Below are 21,373 nucleotides of genomic sequence, written 5' to 3' on the forward strand. Positions count from 1 at the left end.
TGACAGTGTATAGGACTCCTAGTCAGACCACGTCACTGTTGACAGTGTGTAGGACTCCTAGTCAGACCACGTCACTGTTGACAGTGTGTAGGACTCCTAGTCAGACCACGTCACTGTTGACAGTGTGTAGGACTCCTAGTCAGACCACATCACTGTTGACAGTGTGTAGGACTCCTAGTCAGACCACATCACTGAGTATATAGGACTCCTAGTCAGACCACATCACCGTTGACAGTGTATAGGACTCCTAGTCAGACCACATCACTGTTGACAGTGTGTAGGACTCCTAGTCAGACCACATCACTGTTGACAGTGTATAGGACTCCTAGTCAGACCACGTCACTGTTGACAGTGTGTAGGACTCCTAGTCAGACCACATCACTGTTGACAGTGTGTAGGACTCCTAGTCAGACCACGTCACTGAGTATATAGGACTCCTAGTCAGACCACGTCACTGAGTATATAGGACTCCTAGTCAGACCACGTCACTGTTGACAGTGTATAGGACTCCTAGTCAGACCACATCACTGTTGACAGTGTGTAGGACTCCTAGTCAGACCACATCACTGTTGACAGTGTGTAGGACTCCTAGTCAGACCACGTCACTGAGTATATAGGACTCCTAGTCAGACCACGTCACTGAGTATATAGGACTCCTAGTCAGACCACGTCACTGTTGACAGTGTATAGGACTCCTAGTCAGACCACATCACTGTTGACAGTATATAGGACTCCTAGTCAGACCACATCACTGACAGTGTATAGGACTCCTAGTCAGACCACGTCACTCACTGACAGTGTATAGGACTCCTAGTCAGACCACATCACTGTTGACAGTGTGTAGGACTCCTAGTCAGACCACATCACTGACAGTGTATAGGACTCCTAGTCAGACCACATCACTGTTGACAGTCACTTAGGACTTTCTTTCAGTTTTCACTGTTGACAGTGTGGGGACTTAGTCAGACCACTCACTGTTCCCAGTGTGTAGGACTCCTAGTTCAGTCCCATCACTGTTGAAAGGGATGTTTTCAGACCACATCACTGTTGACAGTGTGTCCCGGACCACCCTAAAGGGATGTTTTCTCCTCTCCTCGTTGTTGTCCCGGCCCTAAAGGGATGTTTTCTCCTCAGACCACGTCACTGTCCCGGCCCTAAAGGGATGTTAGGACTCCTAGTCAGACCACATCACTGTTGTCCAGGCCCTAAAGGGACTCCTTTTCAGACCACATCACTGTTGACAGTGTTAGGATTCCTAGTCAGACCACATCAAAGGGGACTCCTAGTCAGACCACGTCACTGTTGACAGTGTTAGGTCCCAGACCCGTCAGGGATGTATTTAGGACTCCTAGTCAGACCACGTCCCAGTATAAAGGACTCCTTTTCAGACCACGTCACTGAGTTGTAGGACTCCCAGACCCGTCAGGGATGTTTTAGGACTCCTAGTCAGACCCAGTCACTGAGTATAAGGACTCCTAGTCAGACCACGTCACTGAGTATGTAGGACTCCCAGCCCTAAAGGGATGTTTTCTAGGACTCCTAGTTCAGTCCCAGCCCACTGATGTATATAGGACTCCTTGTCAGACCCAGTCACTGAGTTTTAGGACTCCTAGTCAGACCCAGTCACTGAGTATAGGGATGTTTTCAGACCACGTCACTGAGTATATAGGACTCCTAGTCAGACCACATAACTTTCTCTTTCACTTGCTTTCTTTTTGTTTCAGCCTAAAGGGATGTTTTCTCCTCTCCTCGTTGTTGTCCCAGCCCTAAAGGGATGTTTTCTCCTCTCCTCGTTGTTGTCCCAGCCCTAAAGGGATGTTTTCTCCTCTCCTCGTTGTTGTCCCAGCCCTAAAGGGATGTTTTCTCCTCTCCTCGTTGTTGTCCCAGCCCTAAAGGGATGTTTTCTCCTCTCCTCGTTGTTGTCCCAGCCCTAAAGGGATGTTTTCTCCTCTCCTCGTTGTTGTCCCAGCCCTAAAGGGATGTTTTCTCCTCTCCTCGTTGTTGTCCCAGCCCTAAAGGGATGTTTTCTCCTCTCCTCGTTGTTGTCCCAGCCCTAAAGGGATGTTTTCTCCTCTCCTCGTTGTTGTCCCAGCCCTAAAGGGATGTTTTCTCAGCCCTAAAGGGATGTTTTCTCCTCTCCTCGTTGTTGTCCCAGCCCTAAAGGGATGTTTTCTCCTCTCCTCGTTGTTGTCCCAGCCCTAAAGGGATGTTTTCTCCTCTCCTCGTTGTTGTCCCAGCCCTAAAGGGATGTTTTCTCCTCTCCTCGTTGTTGTCCCAGCCCTAAAGGGATCTTATCTCCTCTCCTCTATCCTATATAGTGCAGAGCCCATAGGGCTCTGGTCTAAACTGGTGCACTGTGTAAGGGATAGGGTGCAGTTTTGGGAGGCACAACTGCTCCCCCCCCCACCACTCCTCTGTTTCTTAGCCTCATAGAATAACATGACCTGTAGATCTTAACCCCATAGAATATCATGACTTGTCCTGTTGGTCTTAGCCCCATAGAATAACATGACCTGTAGATCTTAGCCCCATAGAATAACATGACCTGTAGATCTTAACCCCATAGAATATCATGACTTGTCCTGTTGGTCTTAGCCCCATAGAATAACATGACCTGTAGATCTTAGCCCCATAGAATAACATGACCTGTAGATCTTAACCCCATAGAATAACATGACCTGTCCTGTAGATCTTAACCCCATAGAATAACATGACCTGTCCTGTTGGTCTTAACCCCATAGAATAACATGACCTGTCCTGTTGGTCTTAACCCCATAGAATAACATGACCTGTCCTGTAGATCTTAACCCCATAGAATAACATGACCTGTCCTGTTGGTCTTAACCCCATAGAATAACATGACCTGTCCTGTAGATCTTAACCCCATAGAATAACATGACCTGTAGATCTTAACCCCATAGAATAACATGACCTGTAGATCTTAACCCCATAGAATAACATGACCTGTCCTTTTGGTCTTAACCCCATAGAATAACATGACCTGTCCTGTTGGTCTTAACCCCATAGAATAACATGACCTGTAGATCTTAGCCCCATAGAATAACATGACCTGTTGGTCTTAACCCCATAGAATAACATGACCTGTCCTGTAGATCTTAACCCCATAGAATAACATGACCTGTCCTTTTGGTCTTAACCCCATAGAATAACATGACCTGTCCTGTTGGTCTTAACCCCATAGAATAACATGACCTGTAGATCTTAGCCCCATAGAATAACATGACCTGTTGGTCTTAACCCCATAGAATAACATGACCTGTCCTGTTGGTCTTAACCCCATAGAATAACATGTCCTGTTGGTCTTAACCCCATAGAATAACATGTCCTGTAGATCTTAACCCCATAGAATAACATGACCTGTCCTGTAGATCTTAACCCCATAGAATAACATGACCTGTCCTGTTGGTCTTAACCCCATAGAATAACATGACCTGTAGATCTTGTCCTGTAGATCTTAACCCCATAGAATAACATGACCTGTCCTGTTGGTCTTAACCCCATAGAATAACATGTCCTGTTGGTCTTAACCCCATAGAATATCATGACCTGCCTGGGGAAGAATGCTTATTATAAGCCAAGACATGACCACCTGGTTGCCAGTCTGTCCTCGCTTACCCCCCTCTATCCCCCCCCCACCTCTCCTTCCCTCCTCCTCATTCTCCTTTCCTCTCTCCCTGCCCCCTACCTTCCAAACAGAGCACAGAAAGACCTGCAGATGGAGGGGGAGAGAGGGGAGCTGCAGTGGCGGCTGCTTTAGTCTGATGCTAATACACATCCTCTCTGTGCTGCATACCAATGTGTCCTGAACCTGCCTCTCACCCTCCTCTGCTTTAGCCCTGAGCTCTCGGCCCTGAGCTCTCGGCCCTGAGCTCTCGGCCCTGAGCTCTCGGCCCTGAGCTCTCGGCACTCAGCCCTGAGCTCTCGGCCTTGAGCCCCCTCTGTTTGCTGATCACAGGAGCAGCATTAATCCTCAGGGGAGATTCTCAAGAGTTTAACCCTCTCTTGTAAAACTCGATGTTTGTGTGCAGGCTAATTATCTAGAGTCAAGACACCCCTCTGTTTTTGTTTAGTAGCCCCCCCCCCCCCCACTCCTGTCCTTTGCCTGTCCCCCTCCCCTCCTCTCCTTTCTGCCTGTCCCCCCCTTTTTCCAAGGAAGGGAAATGTCAGCCTGACAGTCTCTCACAAGAGCAGGATTGGTGGTATGGAGATAAATGCCCTAGTTGGCCGTGTTGAGTGAAGGATGATGTATGTTTGTACCGACTGTTTTTTTTTGCGTGGCCGACTGACTGGCAGCAGCAGTAGCAAGCTAAATCTTTGCTTGGATCACTGGTGTGGGAGACAGAATATTACATTATTTTTTTGCCTGTCCTTAATTGGTTCAATGTTGACGCTGTCAGAGCTGATTAGGGTCTGTGCTGTTCCATGGAGGCTTGGCTAGCTGGGAGCTCTAATACGACTGGGACTCCTCCTGGGACAAATGTATTTTCGGCATGAGAGGGAGAGAGACTGCAGAGCAGAATGGGTTTTTCATTGTTCGTCATTAATCTCTCTCTGTACTAGCTTAGATATCTGATACTACCTCTCCAAAAAAACACTTCTACCTAGTGTGTCTGTTGGCTCCTGGTGAACTATTGCAGTAGAAAAAGGTTAAGCTGTGGCTACCAGTTTCTGTCAGCGAGCATGCTGGTATCTGTCTACAGATGGTTACACCAATCTCTTTAATACTATAGTGTGGCTGATGACGGTGAAGTGTTTACATGGTCTGATACATCTCCACATGTCATAGATACTGTAGACGGTTTGGCTAAGCAGGTACTGGGGCATGCTGGGACATTCCCACACGTACAGGGCTAAGCTTTTAGATGGCTTGGCAATGGACTTCATCGAATCAAATTAAGACAAAAAGGCTAATGAGTGTTCACGGACCAGAATTGAAAGGTCCTGTTTGGATCCAGAGGGAGGAAATACACATCTATGGAACATCAATTGCAACAAAGTAATGTTTTAGATTCAATTTTCCGTTGGAGTTTTAATTCAGATTGTGACATAAATAAACATTTATTCAATATTCATAGTAAATTTACAAAAAAAAAAAATGAACAAATGTGACAAAAAAAAAGCATTTAATTTAATAACCAACCCCTTTTATATACTCGCTACTGTACCAACAAGTGTTTGTGATGGTGACAGACTGTGGCTACTGTGCATCTTTAAAAAAAACACAAAAAAACAAACATTTCATCATAATCAAATGTCCCCCTTGGAAATGATATGGACCATGTACCTGTAGCCTTACCGTCTCGTAGTAAAGAGTCTCCAGACACCTAAAGATGTCATCTTCTTCTCTCTGGTGCTGTGGAACATAGTGACTGATAGTAATGTGGTGACACATCTGTCTACCGGGGTTTTCTTCTTCTCTTCTTCCTGTGGAGACTGATTGCCCACAGCCATCTGATATGAACAATCTTGCATTCATATAAAAATAAATGGTGACTATTCCTACTACATCCTCATCAGTCTCTTCGCTGTCCATTCCACCCACCCACCAGGCATCAACTCTCCTACTCAATATACTAATCGCATTGATTTCTCTAACGAGTAGAAAGTATTTTGTTATTGTATAAACTGGGGGAAGAAGAAACAAACCCTGTACTGTTTGAAATGGTCAGAATGGTCCACAGCCCATATGCTGCTGCTGCAGGGGAATACATAGTTTACACTTCACACTCTTTGTAAGGCAGCTGTTGACACTTGCACTGCCCGTAGCCGTTGATGATAACCAGCGCTCCCTCCTCGTGGCTGGGCTCGTACTCGTTATAGGGTACCTGCGTGGCCAGGTCCGCCATTTGCTGCCGCTGCTGGGTCCTCATCTGGCGGCGGTTCTGCATGGCCGAGCACTGGCGTATCCTGCGCATGGTAGGAGGGCAGCACTTCCGTGAGATGAACACAACGAAAATGATGAGGAAGAATGTAAACAGAAGGACCATCGTTCCGATGATCACCCTCTGGGTTAGGACCGTGTTGTCCGTCTCCGAGAAGTCCTCGGGGACTCCCACCACCGCTCCACCCCCGCCCTCCACCGTGGTTGCCAGGGCGGTGCGCGGCGCGGCTGTCGTTGTCGTTACGGTCGTAAAGCGCCCCAAATCCCCGTAGTAGCCCTGTGTGGGTGTCTGCTTCATTACTCCGAACAGAGAGCTGGTGACCTCCGCCGTCGTGCCTGTCGGCAAGTCCGTGACCGTTGACACAGTGGTTGTGGTCAAGACGACAGGTGGCGGCGCCGTAAAATTCAGACAAAGTTGGAATCCATAAACGGCATCCAGTATCTCCTCGCCCTGGGCGTACTCGGGGGTGTGACACAGGATGGAGTGTTCCCACCTCCCCTTGAAGGTGCTAAGCCAAGTGGCCAGGGAGCAGATCCCTTTGGTACATTCCCAAAGGTTGCTGGACAGCCCCACGGTACCTAGAGACCGCCACATATCCAAGACCAGAGGGTCCAGGCTGCCTAGCTTGTTGTTATCCAATAGGAGGATCTTTAGGTTGGGCAGCGTCTCGAACACGTCCGGGGTCAGCACCCGGATCTCGTTCCCCGTGAGGTCCATCTTCTCCAGCGTGGTCCAGGTCCACTCCATACCGCAGGTCAGGTTGGAGATCTTGTTCCACTGCAGATAAAGGAACTGCAGAGCCACCAGGCGGGGGAAATGAGCCAAGTTGATCTTAGTCAGCTGGTTGTGTTCCAAGTGGAGTTCTCTGAGTTTAATGAGGCCTGCGAAGCCGTTCCGGGCCAGGCTTCGCAGCCGGTTGTTGGACAGACCCAGGTACTCCAGGCTGCGGCAGTCCCAGAAGGCCCGGACGGGGGTGGTGCGCAGCGAGTTGGAGCGCAGGTGGAGGATCTGCAGCTTGCGGAGGCCATGGAACAGCTCAGGCTCCAGCGCAGTCATCAGGTTGAAGGACAGATCCAGGATCTGTAGGTTGATGAGGTGGATGAAGGTTGTGTTTGGCAGCTTTGTGATCCGGTTGGAGCTCAGGTTGAGGTCTTTGAGTTTGTAGAGCCCCTGGAAGGCGTCCTCCTGCACCGTGGTGATCTGGTTGTGGTCCAGGTGGAGCCAGGTGAGCTGGGAGAAGCCATAGAACTGGTCTGGGCTCAGTTCAGCGACGCTGTTGTGGCGGAGCGATAACCCCAGGGCCCCCCTGTCAACGCCGTCCGGGGGCGCCTCCAGTCCTTGGGTGTCGCAGTAGAACTGCTGGTCTTCGCAGCGGCATTTCTGGGGGCAGGTTGTGCATGACGCAGGAGACGGCAGGCACAGCAGCATGCTGAACACACACAGGCACAATGCCGTTGGTGCAGGTCCCACCAATGGCCACCTTGAATGGAAACCTGGGGGGTTTAAAGATGATACAATCAACCAATGGGAGGGAAAGCTAATCTCTGCAGTACACATACTGCTGATCTGTGGTGGTAACACTTTAATTATCCTCTCTCGCTCTCGCTCTCTCATCTTTCTCTTGCTCTCTCTCCGTCTCCACCCCCCCACCCCCTCAGTATTCCTGAATTTCACACATCGACCACGTAGCATTACGGTACATGAACATAAGTGTTCAGAGTTTACTTTGACGGTGGTCAAGGAAGGAAGGAAGGAAGGAAGGAAGGAAGGAAGGAAGGAAGGAAGGAAGGAAGGGAGATGAAGAATAACCTGCCTGAGAGGATTCTGTTACATGTGAAGCTTCTGTATTAATACAGGAAGCAGTGATGTGGAGGACTTTTCTCCCTTCAGCTCCTTTTCCTCCCTTTGCGCTGACTTGTCGTAATTGGTTATGATTCGACAAAGAAGATCTGCAGGTTATTTTTTTTAAATATATTTTTTTAATGAATGTTTGTCTCTGCTTCTAGAATCAGTTTTGATTCAGTAGATTTAAAAAAAAAAATTGGTTCAGCTGACTCAACATTCTTTAAGAATTTGCTTTAAAGGATGTGCCATACCAATGTCTATATATATATATATATTCTTAAGGAATGTTGAGTCAGCTGAACCAACATTTTATATATATATAAATATATATATTATTTTTTTGCTCTGTTATACAACACGTCAGTTGGTCGTTTAATGTAATCAGAAATCACGACTTGCCCCCTCCCTCCAAATTAAAATGGAGTAGAGAGAGAAGAGGAGGATGACATTGGAAGGAAGTAGACAAGCCTTCAATACCCCTACTAGCTCTCAGCCCCCTCCTTTTCACTCTGTTTCCTATTCAGGTCCAGACTCTCTGGATAAAAGAGGATAACTTACCCATTCTTTTGTGCACGGCGGAGGCTGCATTCAACTGTCCTTTTCCACAGCGGACTCTCGAAGCAGCCAGACACAACACGAGTCCAAAGGGAGGATAGAAAAGCCCTTTTGAGTAGAAATCACAAAAGGAACCGGGCTCTTCTCTTCCTGAAGTGGTGAAGTGGCGGCGTTGCTCTTAAGCCCTCCCGATTGAAACAAAATCACAAATCCCATGTCCATGTTGTCGGTTTCTATTCGTTGATTCTTTCCTTGTGTCGTTTTAATCCCACATTATCCAACAAAAAAAGGGTGCATTTTTATTTTATCAATAGTTGATATATATTTTTTTAAGTTGATGATTTGTATCCAAAGCGCTCTGGCTCGGGAATGCAGCCACTCGCTGCTGTTCAACCCCCTCCCCTCCCCTCCTTTTTGTTTTGTTTCCTTCGTCTTCCACTGCAATGATGTCAGCTCAATTGGTTAATTGAGGATCAAATGGTGCCCCTCTTGGTTGGGGGTGGGTCATTCCCTTCACCGTCCAGTCCCTAACTTGTTGATGGCAGGCAGGGAGCCGTTGGGTTAGTCGGTCCGTGGTGTGGTGGCAACACAGCCCACTGCAGCGATCAGTGTTGCTCTTCTCCTATAGGCTCTGGGCGTCCCGAGCAGCCAGCTAACGACGCAGGCAGACAGTGGCAGAGAGAAACGACGAGCAGGAAAGCCAGGGATGTTATTCTGAGCTTTCGTTGTTGCAGCCACTCACCGCTACAGAGTGGTGGCAGCCTGGCGTCGATCATCAGTGCTGTTTCTCTCTCTCTCTCGCTTGCTCGCTCACTCGCTTTTCTGCCTTGCACACTTGCGCACAGTGTTCGAGCCTCATTCCTCCTCCCTCTCCACGGCTTTTTCCCCTTCTTGTCTTCCCTCGTTTCCTCTGACCATCAGTATATTGATACCTCCAACGTGTTGCGGCAGCTTCCTGTTGGAACCAACCAGGACTAACTAAATCTTAACGTGTGTGTGTGTGTGTGTGTGTGTGTGTGTGTGTGTGTGTGTGTAGTACACACGCTAGACATAAACTAAATAGAATTATTAAACAAATGGCTCTTATGAATCTCTGGACTACTGGAGAAGGGAGGGAGAGCGAGGGAGGGATGGAGGAGAGAGGGATGGAGAGGGAGAGAGGGATGGAGAGGGAGAGAGGGATGGAGAGGGAGAGAGGGATGGAGAGAGGGAGGGAGGGATGGAGAGGGGGAGGGAGGGAGAGGGAGGGATGGAGAGGGGGAGGGAGGGATGGAGAGAGAGAGAGGGAGGGAGGGATGGAGAGAGGGAGGGAGGGATGGAGAGGGGGAGGGAGGGATGGAGAGAGAGAGGGAGGGAGGGAGAGGGAGGGATGGAGAGGGGGAGGGAGGGATGGAGAGAGAGAGGGAGGGAGGGGAGGGAGAGGGAGGGATGGAGAGAGAGAGGGAGGGAGGGAGGGAGGGGGAGGGAGAGGGAGGGATGGAGAGAGAGAGGGAGGGAGGGGGAGGGAGGGATGGAGAGAGGGAGGGAGGGAGGGAGAGGGAGGGATGGAGAGGGGGAGGGAGGGATGGAGAGAGAGAGGGAGGGATGGAGAGAGGGAGGGAGGGATGGAGGGAGGGAGGGAGGGGGAGGGAGGGATGGAGGAGGGAGGGAGGGGAGGGAGGGATGGAGAGGGGGAGGGAGGGATGGAGAGAGGGAGGGAGGGGGAGGGAGGGATGGAGAGGGGGAGGGAGGGATGGAGAGGGGGAGGGAGGGATGGAGAGGGGGAGGGAGGGAGGGGGAGGGAGGGATGGAGAGAGGGAGGGAGGGAGAGGAGGGATGGAGAGGGGGAGGGAGAGGGAGGGATGGGAGAGAGAGAGGGAGGGAGAGGGAGGGAGAGAGGGAGGGATGGAGAGAGAGAGGGAGGGAGGGGGAGGGAGGGATGGAGAGAGGGAGGGAGGGAGAGGGAGGGATGGAGAGGGGGAGGGAGGGATGGAGAGAGAGGGAGGGAGGGATGGAGAGAGGGAGGGATGGAGAGAGGGAGGGAGGGATAGAGGGAGGGAGGGGGAGGGAGGGATGGAGAGAGGGAGGGAGGGAGAGGGAGGGATGGAGAGGGGGAGGGAGGGATGGAGAGAGGGAGGGAGGGGGAGGGAGGGATGGAGAGGGGGAGGGAGGGATGGAGAGGGGGAGGGAGGGAGGGGAGGGAGGGATGGAGAGAGGGAGGGAGGGAGAGGGAGGGATGGGGGGAGGGAGGGATGGAGAGAGAGAGGGAGGGATGGAGAGAGGGAGGGAGGGATGGAGGGAGGGATGGAGAGAGAGGGAGGGAGGGATGGAGGAGAGAGAGAGAGGGAGGGATGGAGAGAGAGAGAGAGGGAGGGATGGAGAGAGAGAGGGAGGGAGGGATGGAGAGAGAGAGGGAGGGATGGAGGAGAGAGGGGGAGGGAGGGAGAGGGAGGGATGGAGAGGGGAGGGAGGGATGGAGAGGGGGAGGGAGGGAGGGAGAGGGAGGGATGGAGAGGGGGAGGGAGGGAGGAGAGGGAGGGATGGGAGGGGGAGGGAGGGATGGAGAGGGAGGGAGGGATGGAGGGAGGGATGGAGAGAGAGGGGGAGGGAGGGATGGAGAGAGAGGGAGGGAGGGATGGAGAGGGAGGGATGGAGAGAGAGGGAGGGATGGAGAGAGAGGGAGGGATGGAGAGGGGGAGGGAGGGATGGAGAGAGAGGGAGGGATGGAGAGGGGGAGGGAGGGATGGAGAGAGATGGAGGGATGGAGGGAGGGATGGAGAGAGAGGGAGGGAGGGATGGAGAGAGAGGGAGGGAGGGATGGAGAGGGAGGGATGGAGAGAGAGAGGGAGGAGAGAGAGAGAGAGAGAGGGAGGGATGGAGAGAGGAGGGAGGGAGGGATGGAGAGAGAGAGGGAGGGAGGGATGGAGAGAGAGAGGGAGGGAGGGATGGAGAGAGAGGGAGGGGGGGGAGGGAGGGATGGAGAGGGAGGGAGGGAGGGAGGGATGGAGAGAGAGAGAGGGAGGGAGGGAGGAGAGGGATGGAGAGAGGGATGGAGAGAGAGAGGGAGGGAGGATGGAGAGAGAGAGGGAGGGAGGGATGGAGAGAGAGAGGGATGGAGAGAGAGAGGGAGGGATGGAGAGAGGGAGGGATGGAGAGAGAGAGGGATGGATGCAGAGGGAGAGGGAGGGATGGAGAGGGAGGGAGGGATGGAGAGGGAGGGATGGAGAGAGGGAGGGATGGAGAGAGGGAGGGATGGAGAGAGAGGGAGGGATGGGAGAGAGGGAGGGATGGAGAGAGAGGAGAGAGGGAGGGATGGAGAGGGAGGGAGGGATGGAGAGAGAGAGGGAGGGAGGGATGGAGAGGAGAGAGGGAGGGAGGGATGGAGAGAGAGGGAGGGAGGGATGGAGAGGGAGGGAGGGAGGGATGGAGAGAGAGAGGGAGGGAGGGATGGAGAGAGAGAGGGAGGGAGGGATGGAGAGAGAGAGGGAGGGAGGGATGGGAGAGAGAGAGGGAGGGAGGGATGGAGAGAGGGAGGGATGGAGAGAGAGAGGGAGAGAGAGGGAGGGATGGAGAGAGGGATGGAGAGAGAGATGGAGAGAGAGGGATGGAGAGAGAGGGATGGAGAGAGGGAGGGATGGAGAGAGAGAGGGATGGAGAGAGGGAGGGATGGAGAGAGAGAGGGATGGAGAGAGAGAGGGAGGGAGGGAGATGGAAGATCAGTAGAAGTATGGTGCAAGGCTCCCTTGGTTGAACTGAGCAGGAGGTGGGTATAGTCTGGAGGGGTGTTATAGGGGTCTGGAGGGGTGTTATCTCTCCATCCCTCCCTCTCTCCATCCCTCCCTCCCCCTCTCTCTCCATCCATCCCTCCCTCCATCCCTCCCTCCCTATATATATATGGCTATATATATATGGCTATATATATATGGCTATATATATATGGCTATATATATATGGCTATATATATATGGCTATATATATATGGCTATATATATATGGCTATATATATGGCTATATATATATGGCTATATATATATGGCTATATATATATGGCTATATATACATGGCTACACATACACACACACACACACACACACACACACACACACACACACACACACACACACACACACACACACACACACACACACACACACACACACACACACACACACACACATCATCCTCATCTATCCAGAGGGTACTGCTTTCATTTAGAGGAAGGCTTGCTTGATGTATGGGCAGCCGCTCTGTACTTCAATTAGAAATGTTTGGAACGGACAGGGGGCGAATTCCCGCCACCTGTAGTTTTTGGTGTTGGGCTGAGAAGTGGATTTTGATTTGTGCTTTGAAAAGGGGAGGCGGGTCCTGGCTCCAGTCGTGTTCTGACTCAGTTCAGCACTTTGAAAGGAGGGATCCGCGTAACCAGAGACCTGTTGTCTCGCTCTCTTTCTCTCTCCCCCTCACTCTTTCTCTCTCTCTCCCTCACTCTTTCTCTCCCTCACTCTTTCTCTCTCTCTCCCTCACTCTTTCTCCCCCTCACTCTTTCTCTCTCTCCCCCTCACTCTTTCTCCCCCTCACTCTTTCTCTCCCTCACTCTTTCTCTCCCTCACTCTTTCTCTCTCTCTCCCTCACTCTTTCTCTCCCTCACTCTTTCTCCCCCTCACTCTCTCTCTCTCTCCCTCACTCTTTCTCCCCCTCACTCTTTCTCTCTCTCTCCCTCACTCTTTCTCCCCCTCACTCTTTCTCTCTCCCTCTCCCCCCTCACTCTTTCTCTCTCTCTCCTCTCTCCCCCTCACTCTTTCTCTCTCTCCCTCACTCTTTCTCTCCCTCACTCTTTCTCCTCTCCTCACTCTTTCTCTCCCCTCTCTTCCTCACTCTTTCTCTCTCTCTCTCTCCCTCACTCTTTCTCTCTCTCTCTCTCTCCCTCACTCTTTCTCTCTCTCTCTCCCTAACTCTTTTCTCTCTCCCTCTCTCTCTCCTCTCTCTCACTCTTCTCTCTCTCTCTTTCTCTCTCCCATCACTCTTTCTCTCTCTCTCTCCCACCGGCCAGCCAATCCCCCTCTACCCACCCACCCACCCAGCCCTCCCCCATTCCCTTCTACCCAGCCCTCCCCCATTCCCTTCTACCCAGCCCTCCCCATTCCCCTCTACCCAGCCCACCCAGCCAGCCAGCCCACCCCATTCCCCTCTACCCAGCAAAACCCCCAGCCAGCCAGCCCAACCCCCATTCCCCTCTACCCGGCCCAACCCCCATTCCCCTCTACCCGGCCCAACCCCATTCCCCTCTACCCGGCCCAACCCCCATTCCCCTCTACCCGGCCCAACCCCCATTCCCCTCTACCCGGCCCAACCCCCATTCCCCTCTACCCGGCCCAACCCCATTCCCCTCTACCCGGCCCAACCCCCATTCCCCTCTACCCAGCCCAACCCCCATTCCCCTCTACCCAGCCCGCCAGCCAGCCCAACCCCCATTCCCCTCTACCCAGCCCAACCCCCATTCCCCTCTACCCAGCCAGTTGTATCTTCTGTCATGTCACCTGTCCGTAGCACCTAGGGCTGCTCGGTCGCTGAACCTAACTGGTCAGAGGAGTTAAGTGGAGTGATTTCCTAGTGGAGGACCTGACCATTTATCATGCGCTCGCTGAACACTGATTTCGGGGTCACTTTTCATTAGGAGCTTGTTACCTGATGATAATGATACTAATAGCATGGGCTCCTCCTAGCTAGATTTAATTGTTAGCATAACATTTGGCTGTCTAGCCTGTTTGCTAACATCTTAATTGTTAGCATAACATTTGGCTGTCTAGCCTGTTTGCTAACATCTTAATTGTTAGCATAGCATTGGAACGGTCTGCTTATCTTGGTTGTGATTGGATGCAGCCAGCCAGCTCCAGTTCAGTTCCTCACTCAGTATATTTTGAGTTGTATTATTAACAAGCTGCTGTCTAGTCATACGACCTCTTCTTTTGATGAGGACTTGATCCCTCCCTCTCTCTCTGGGGTTGTGTCCCAAATGGCAGCCTATTCCCTACGTAGTGCACTTGGTTTGACCAGAGCCCCTATGGGTTCCCGTTCCGGCTGCTTTTACTCGTTCTAATTACACGTTGAGGGCATTTCTCCTTTTCAAATCCAATCAAATTGTATTGTGTTGGTCACATGCACCGAATACAACAGGTGTGTAGGTAGACCTTATCGTAAAAATGCTTACTTCTTATAAGCCCTTAAATTTAGAAACGGTGCCGTTCAATAAATAGTTAAGAAAATGTTAACTAAATAAATGAACACAGTAAAATAACAATTGAGGCTATGTACAAGGGGTACCAGTACCGAGTGGGGTACCAGGGGTACCAGTACCGAGTGGGGTACCAGGGGTACCAGTACCGAGTGGGGTACCAGGGGTACCAGTACCAGTGGGGTACCAGGGTACCAGTACCGAGTGGGGTACCAGGGGTACCCAGTGGGGTACCAGGGGTACCAGTAGTGGGGTACCAGGGTACCAGTACCGAGTGGGGTACCAGGGGTACCAGTACCGAGTGGGGTACCAGGGTACCAGTACCGAGTGGGGTACCAGGGTACCAGTACCAGTGGGGTACCAGTACCGAGTGGGGTACCAGTACCAGTGGGGTACCAGTACCGAGTGGGGTACCAGTACCGAGTGGGGTACCAGTACCAGTGGGGTACCAGTACCGAGTGGGGTGGGTACCAGTACCAGTGGGGTACCAGGGGTACCAGTACCGAGTGGGGTACCAGGGGTACCAGTACCAGGGGTACCAGTCGAGTGGGGTACCAGGGGTACCAGTGCAGTGGGGTACCAGGGTACCAGTCGAGTGGGGTACCAGGGGTAATAATAAACAGGGGTGAGTCGTTGTGCAGGGGTACAGGTTAGTCGAGGTAATAATAAACAGTGAGTAGTAGCAGTGTAATGTATAATACCAGGCGGTGATGCAACCGGTCAGGATGCTCTCGATGGTGCAGCTGTAGAACCTTTTGAGGATCTGGGGACCCATGACAAGTCTTTTCAGTCTCCTGAGGGGGAAAAGGTGATGTCTGTGCCCTCTTCAACTGTGTTGTTGTGTTTGGACCAGGACAGTTTGTTGGTGTTGTGGACACCAGGGAACTTGAAGCTCTCAACCTGCGCCACTGCAGCATCGTTGATGTTAATGGGGGGGGGGGCGTTTCCTGTAGTCCACGATCAGATCCTTTTGTTTTGCTCACACTGAGGGAGCGTTTGTTGTCTTGGTACCACACTGCCAAGTCTCTGACCTCCTCCCTATAGGCAGTGATCAGGATTGTGTCTACCACTGTTGTGTCGTCAGAAAACACAATGATGGTGTTGTAGTCGTGCTTGGACAGAGTACAGGAGGGGTCTGAGCACGCACCCCTGAGGGGCACCCCATGTTGAGGATCAGCATGGCAGGCATGTTGTTACCTACCGTTACCACCTGGGGGCAGCCCGTCCAGGATCCAGTTGCAGAGGGGAGTGTTTAGTCCCAGGGTCCTTAGCTTAGTGATGGGCTTTGAGGCACTATGGTGTTGAAAACTGAGCTGTAGTCAATGAACAGCATTCTAACGTAGGTGTTCCTTTTATCCAGGTGGGAAAGGGCAGTGTGGCGTGCGATTGAGATTGCATCATCTGATGTTCTGTTGGGGCGGTATGCAAATTGTGGTGGGTCTAGGGGTTTCTGGGATAATGGTGTTGATGTGCGCCATGACCAGCCTTTCAAAGCAAGCGCTACAGGGCGGTAATCATGTAGGCATGTTACCTTGGTGTTCTTGGGCGCAAGGGACTATGGTGGTCTGCTTGAAACATGCAGGAATTACAGACACGCGGGGAGAGGTTGAAAAATGTCAGTGAACACATGCACTGAGTACATGTCCTGGTAGTGAATGTTGACCTCTTTTAAAGGTCATACTACAGAGAAGAGCGTGTTCACTTAGGTTGTGATGTCTTCCTCTTTGACCGAGGTACTCCTGCATCCCAAATGGCCTTATTTACTGCACTGCTACCCTTATGGGCCCTGGTCAAAAGTAGTGCGCTACAATGGGAATAGGGTGCCATTTGGGATGTATCATTGTCCTTTTGAGACGACTAATTTGGTGTTAGAAAGGGGGGAACTAATTCAGTGTTAGAAAGGGGGGAACTAATTTGGTGTTAGAAAGGGGGGGAACTAATTCAGTGTTAGAAAGGGGGAACAAGAGAGAAACTCCTTTGGTCTCTGTTGGAATGACTGGTTCGTCCCAGGAGTTCCTCCCGGGCTGTGTTAGCGCTTCCTGATCTGAACCTGCAAACACCCTTAGGAAGAACAGAACAGGGAAATCACTTCGGAGCGAGGTGATTGGTTGGCCAATTAAAACCCATTCAACATCTAGGCGTGGCGCGGCACAAGGGGGAGGAATAATCAATATGAAGAAGCTGCTGTGATCATTAGGACATTTTATTTCCGGGTATTTGATATACCTCCACAGACCAAGGGACTCATTAACTGCTTGATGAAGTGATATACCCAAATCCATCCTCAGGGGAAACTCGGGCAGGAGAAAGATCTGTACTGTTCTCTCTCGGACTAATACTATCTCTGATCTCTGTACCGTTCTCTCTCTGACTAATACTATCTCTGATCTCTGTACCGTTCTCTCTCTGACTAATACTATCTCTGATCTCTGTACCGTTCTCTCTCTGACTAATACTATCTCTGATCTGAGATCTGTACTGTTCTCTCTCTGACTAATACTATCTCTGATCTGAGATCTGTACCGTTCTCTCTCTGACTAATACTATCTCTGATCTGAGATCCGTACCGTTCTCTCTCTGACTAATGATATCCGTGAAATGTTTTTTATTTCTGTTCTAATGGTTTCAAACCTACAGTAGTTGTCCAAAGCACCTCTGGTCCGTCTCGCGTATCTCTGTAAATTATTGTCTTGTAAAGGCCTGCGATTCATCCCTCAGTGACTTTCAGCCACATCGCTGTCTCTCTTTCGCTCTGTCTTCGTCTGTGTAAATAGTCATTACACCTCTAACCTCCTCTCTAACCTCCTCTCTAACCTCCTCTCTAACCTCCTCTCTAACCTCCTCTCTCTCCTCCAGGCTGGCAAGAAGAACAGGAGTGATGCTCTGAACACGGCCATCGACAGGATGACCAAGAAGACTAGGGACCTTCGCAGACAGGTTGGTCCCTCTTCTTCCTCCCTCCCTTCTCCAGAGACCTCCCCAGGTTTATTTGTCTCCCCCCTGTCCTCTCATTCCTTCTTTCTCTGCATCCTCCCATTCTTTGTCCTTATCTCCACAGACAGGTTGGTGCAAATCCCCCTCTTCTCCTCCCTCAATCTCAATCTCCCTCTCCATTCCCCCTCAATCTCCCTCTCCATTCAACCCCCTCAATCTCCCTCTCCATTCCCCCTCAATCTCCCTCTCCATTCAACCCCCTCAATCTCCCTCTCCATTCACCAAGAAGACTAGGGACCCCCCTCAATCTCCCTCTCCATTCCTCCCTCCCCCCTCAATCTCCCTCTCCATTCCCCCCCTCAATCTCCCTCTCCATTCATCCTCCCATTCCCCCTCAATCTCCTCTCCATTCAACCCCCTCAATCTCCCTCTCCATTCAACCCCCTCAATCTCCCTCTCCATTCAACCCCCCCTCAATCTCCCTCTCAATTCAACCCCCCTCAATCTCCCTCTCAATTCAACCCCCCTCAATCTCCCTCTCCATTCAACCCCCCTCAATCTCCCTCTCCATTCAACCCCCTCAATCTCCCTCTCCATTCAACCCCCCTCAATCTCCCTCTCCATTCTCCCCCCTCAATCTCCCTCTCCATTCAACCCCCCTCAATCTCCCTCTCCATTCCCCCCCCCCTCAATCTCCCTCTCCATTCTCCCCCCTCAATCTCCCTCTCCATTCCCCCCCCCTCAATCTCCCTCTCCATTCTCCCCCCTCAATCTCCCTCTCCATTCCCTCTCCATCCCCCCCCCTCAATCTCCCTCTCCATTCTCCCCCCTCAATCTCCCTCTCCATTCTCCCCCTCAATCTCCCTCTCCATTCTCCCCCTCAATCTCCCTCTCCATTCTCCCCCCTCAATCTCCCTCTCCATTCCCCCCCCTCAATCTCCCTCTCCATTTCCCCCCCCCTCAATCTCCCTCTCCATTCCCCCCCCCTCAATCTCCCTCTCCATTCCCCCCCCTCAATCTCCCTCTCCATTCCCCCTCAATCTCCCTCTCCATTTCCCCCTCAATCTCCCTCTCCCCCCATTCTCCCCCCTCAATCTCCCTCTCCATTTCCCCCCCCCTCAATCTCCCTCTCCATTCTCCCCCTCAATCTCCCTCTCCATTCCCCCCCCTCAATCTCCCTCTCCATTCTCCCCCATTCCCCCAATCTCCCTCTCCATTCTCCCCCATCAATCTCCCTCTCCATTCCCCCCCCTCAATCTCCCTCTCCATTCCCCCCACCCTCAATCTCCCTCTCCATTCTCCCTCAATCTCCCTCTCCATTCCCCCCCCCTCAATCTCCCTCTCCATTCCCCCCCCCCAATCTCCCTCTCCATTCCCCCCACCCTCAATCTCCCTCTCCATTCTCCCCCCCTCAATCTCCCTCTCCATTCCCCCCATCTCCCTCAATCTCCCTCTCCATTCTCTCCCCCCCATCTCCCTCTCCATTCCCCCCCCCTCAATCTCCCTCTCCATTCTCCCACATTCCTCCTTTCAGACAGGTTTCCTTCCTCTATCCTCCCCCTGTTCTCTGCCTCCCTCTGTTCCCCCAGTCCCATTCCTTCTCAAGAGACCTTCACAAACAGGTTGGTTTTACAAAATATTTAGTTTCTCTGCCAGAGGCTTTTGTTTTTCTCTAGTACAGCTAAAATAACTGTTCGGCTGTTTGACTCCTCTCTCTCTCTCGTTCGTTCTCCTTCTCTCTGTGTAGCTGCGTAAGGCGGTCATGGATCACGTCTCTGACTCGTTCCTGGAGACCAACGTTCCTCTGCTGGTTCTGATCGAAGCGGCGAAGAACGGGAACGAGAAGGAGGTGAAGGAATACGCCCAGGTGTTCCGCGAGCACGCCAACAAGCTCATCGAGGTACGTTACCTAAACATACACACACATCTCTTGGCCTTTTCTTATTCCGATACGGTAGGGTGATGTCTTTAGGAGATGTCAGGTGTTAGAGCTGGACCGGGGGGTGGGGACGTCTATGGAGGGGGCGGGAGATATTACTCTACACGGAACAAAAATACATCTCAACATCTTACAATTTCAAAGATTTTACTGGGAATACAGATATGATTCTGTTGCCCACATATACCTTCATTTAATTTTTAATTCAGAAAACCAGTCCGTATCTGGTGTGACCACAATTAGCCTCACATCTCCTTCACATAGAGTTGATCAGGCTGTTGATTGTGGCCTGTGGAATGTTGTCCCACTCCTCGTCAATGGCCGTGCGACGTTTCTGGATGTTGGCGGGAACTGGAACACACGTCTATCCAGAGCATCCCAAACATGCTCATTGGGTGACATGTCTGGTGTTATAAGGAACTAGTATCGACTTGCCCTCCAAATCCCAACCTTATCACATTTTTAGGAAACCACAAAACTGACCTTAATTTCTCATCTTGAAACATTTATTTTACAAACTGCTTTACACTGACGATACAATACAGTGACTCTACAAAACATTAAGAACACCTGCTCTTTCCATGACGCTGACCAGGTGAATCCAGGTGAAAGTTATGACCCCATATTGATGTCATTTGTTAAATCCACTTCAATCAGTGTCGATGAAGGGGAGGAGACAGCTCAATAAATCCTCGTAAGGATCTCTACAGATCGGTGTCCCACCCACGGGACGGTTGAGCTAACGTAGGCTAATGTGATTAGCATGAGGTTGAGCTAATGTGATTAGCATGAGGTTGAGCTAACGTAGGCTAATGTGATTAGCATGAGGTTGAGCTAACGTAGGCTAATGTGATTAGCATGAGGTTGAGCTAATGTGCACTAATGTGATTAGCATGAGTTTGAGCTAACGTAGGCTAATGTGATTAGCATGAGGTTGAGCTAACGTAGGCTAATGTGATTAGCATGAGGTTGTAAGTAACAAGAACATTTCCCAGGACATAGACATGTCTGATATGTGCAGAAAGCGTAAGTTCTTGTCCAATTTACAGTAGCTATTACAGTGAAATAATACCATGCTATTGTTTGAGGAGAGTGCACAATTTTGAACATAAAGTTATTAATAAACCAATTAGACACATTTGGCCAGTCTTGACAATTTTTTCAACAAAAATGCAATAGTTCATTGGATCAGCCTAAAACTTTGCACATACACTGCTGCCATCTAGTGGCCAAAATCTAAATTGTGCCTGGCCTGGAATAATACATTATGGTCTGTCTCTTGCATTTCAAAGATGGTACAAAAAAATAAATATCTATATATTTTTTTTTAAGTGATCTTTTACCAAATCTAATGTGTTTATATTCTCCAGGATTATTTTCACATTTCCACAAACTTCAAAGTGTCTCCTTTCAAATGGTATCAAGAATATGCATATCCTTGCTTCAGGTCCTGAGCTACAGTTAGATTTGGGTGTCATTTTAGGTGAACATTAGAAAAAAAGGGGTGGACCCGTAAGAGTTTTTTTTTTAAAGAAGGAATTTTAACCCTTGAGACAATTGAGACATGGATTGTGTATGTGTGCCATTCAGAAGGTGAATAGGAAAGACTAAATATTGAAGTGCCTTTGAACGGAGTAGTAGGTGCCAGGCGCACCGGCTTGTGTGAACTGACAGCGCTGCTGGGATTTTCACACACTCAACAGTTTTCCTGTGTGTATTAATGGTCCACCACCCAAAGGACATCCAGCCAACATGACACAACTGTGGGAAGAATTGGCGTTAACATGGACCAGCATCCCTGTGGAACGCTTTCTACACCTTGTGGAGTCCTTGCCCTGACGAATTGAGGCTGTTCTGAGGGCAACTGAAGGGGGGGGGGGGTTCAACTCAATATTGATAAGGTGTTCCCAATGTTTGTTTGGCTGTTCAACGCCAACTGGATCTGATCGTGTGTCGGCACCAACTGGATCTGATCGTGTGTCGGCA

The 21,373-nt window shown here is 50.8% G+C and overlaps 2 protein-coding genes across 2 annotated transcripts in view; one reads left to right on the top strand and one right to left on the bottom strand.

Annotated features, from left to right (window-relative positions):
- The window catches only part of LOC121838744 (catenin alpha-1-like), a 211,900-nt gene that overhangs the window by 76,603 nt on the left and 113,924 nt on the right, over positions 1 to 21,373 (top strand). The window contains exons 5-6 of the mRNA XM_042303028.1: positions 17,371 to 17,451; positions 19,196 to 19,348. Of these exons, the coding sequence (XP_042158962.1) occupies positions 17,371 to 17,451; positions 19,196 to 19,348 (234 nt within the window). The remainder of the gene's footprint in view (positions 1 to 17,370; positions 17,452 to 19,195; positions 19,349 to 21,373) is intronic.
- On the bottom strand, positions 5,046 to 9,219 carry LOC112240872 (leucine-rich repeat transmembrane neuronal protein 2-like). Its single transcript, XM_042303555.1, has 2 exons — positions 8,307 to 9,219; positions 5,046 to 7,396 (listed from the first exon to the last, which is right to left on the bottom strand). Exons 1-2 carry the CDS (start codon positions 8,308 to 8,310, stop codon positions 5,736 to 5,738), a joined length of 1,665 nt encoding a protein of 554 aa, XP_042159489.1. The 5' UTR covers positions 8,311 to 9,219; the 3' UTR covers positions 5,046 to 5,735.

The sequence above is a fragment of the Oncorhynchus tshawytscha genome, linkage group LG21, assembly GCF_018296145.1.
Source record: "Oncorhynchus tshawytscha isolate Ot180627B linkage group LG21, Otsh_v2.0, whole genome shotgun sequence".
NCBI classification, from domain to species: domain Eukaryota; kingdom Metazoa; phylum Chordata; class Actinopteri; order Salmoniformes; family Salmonidae; genus Oncorhynchus; species Oncorhynchus tshawytscha.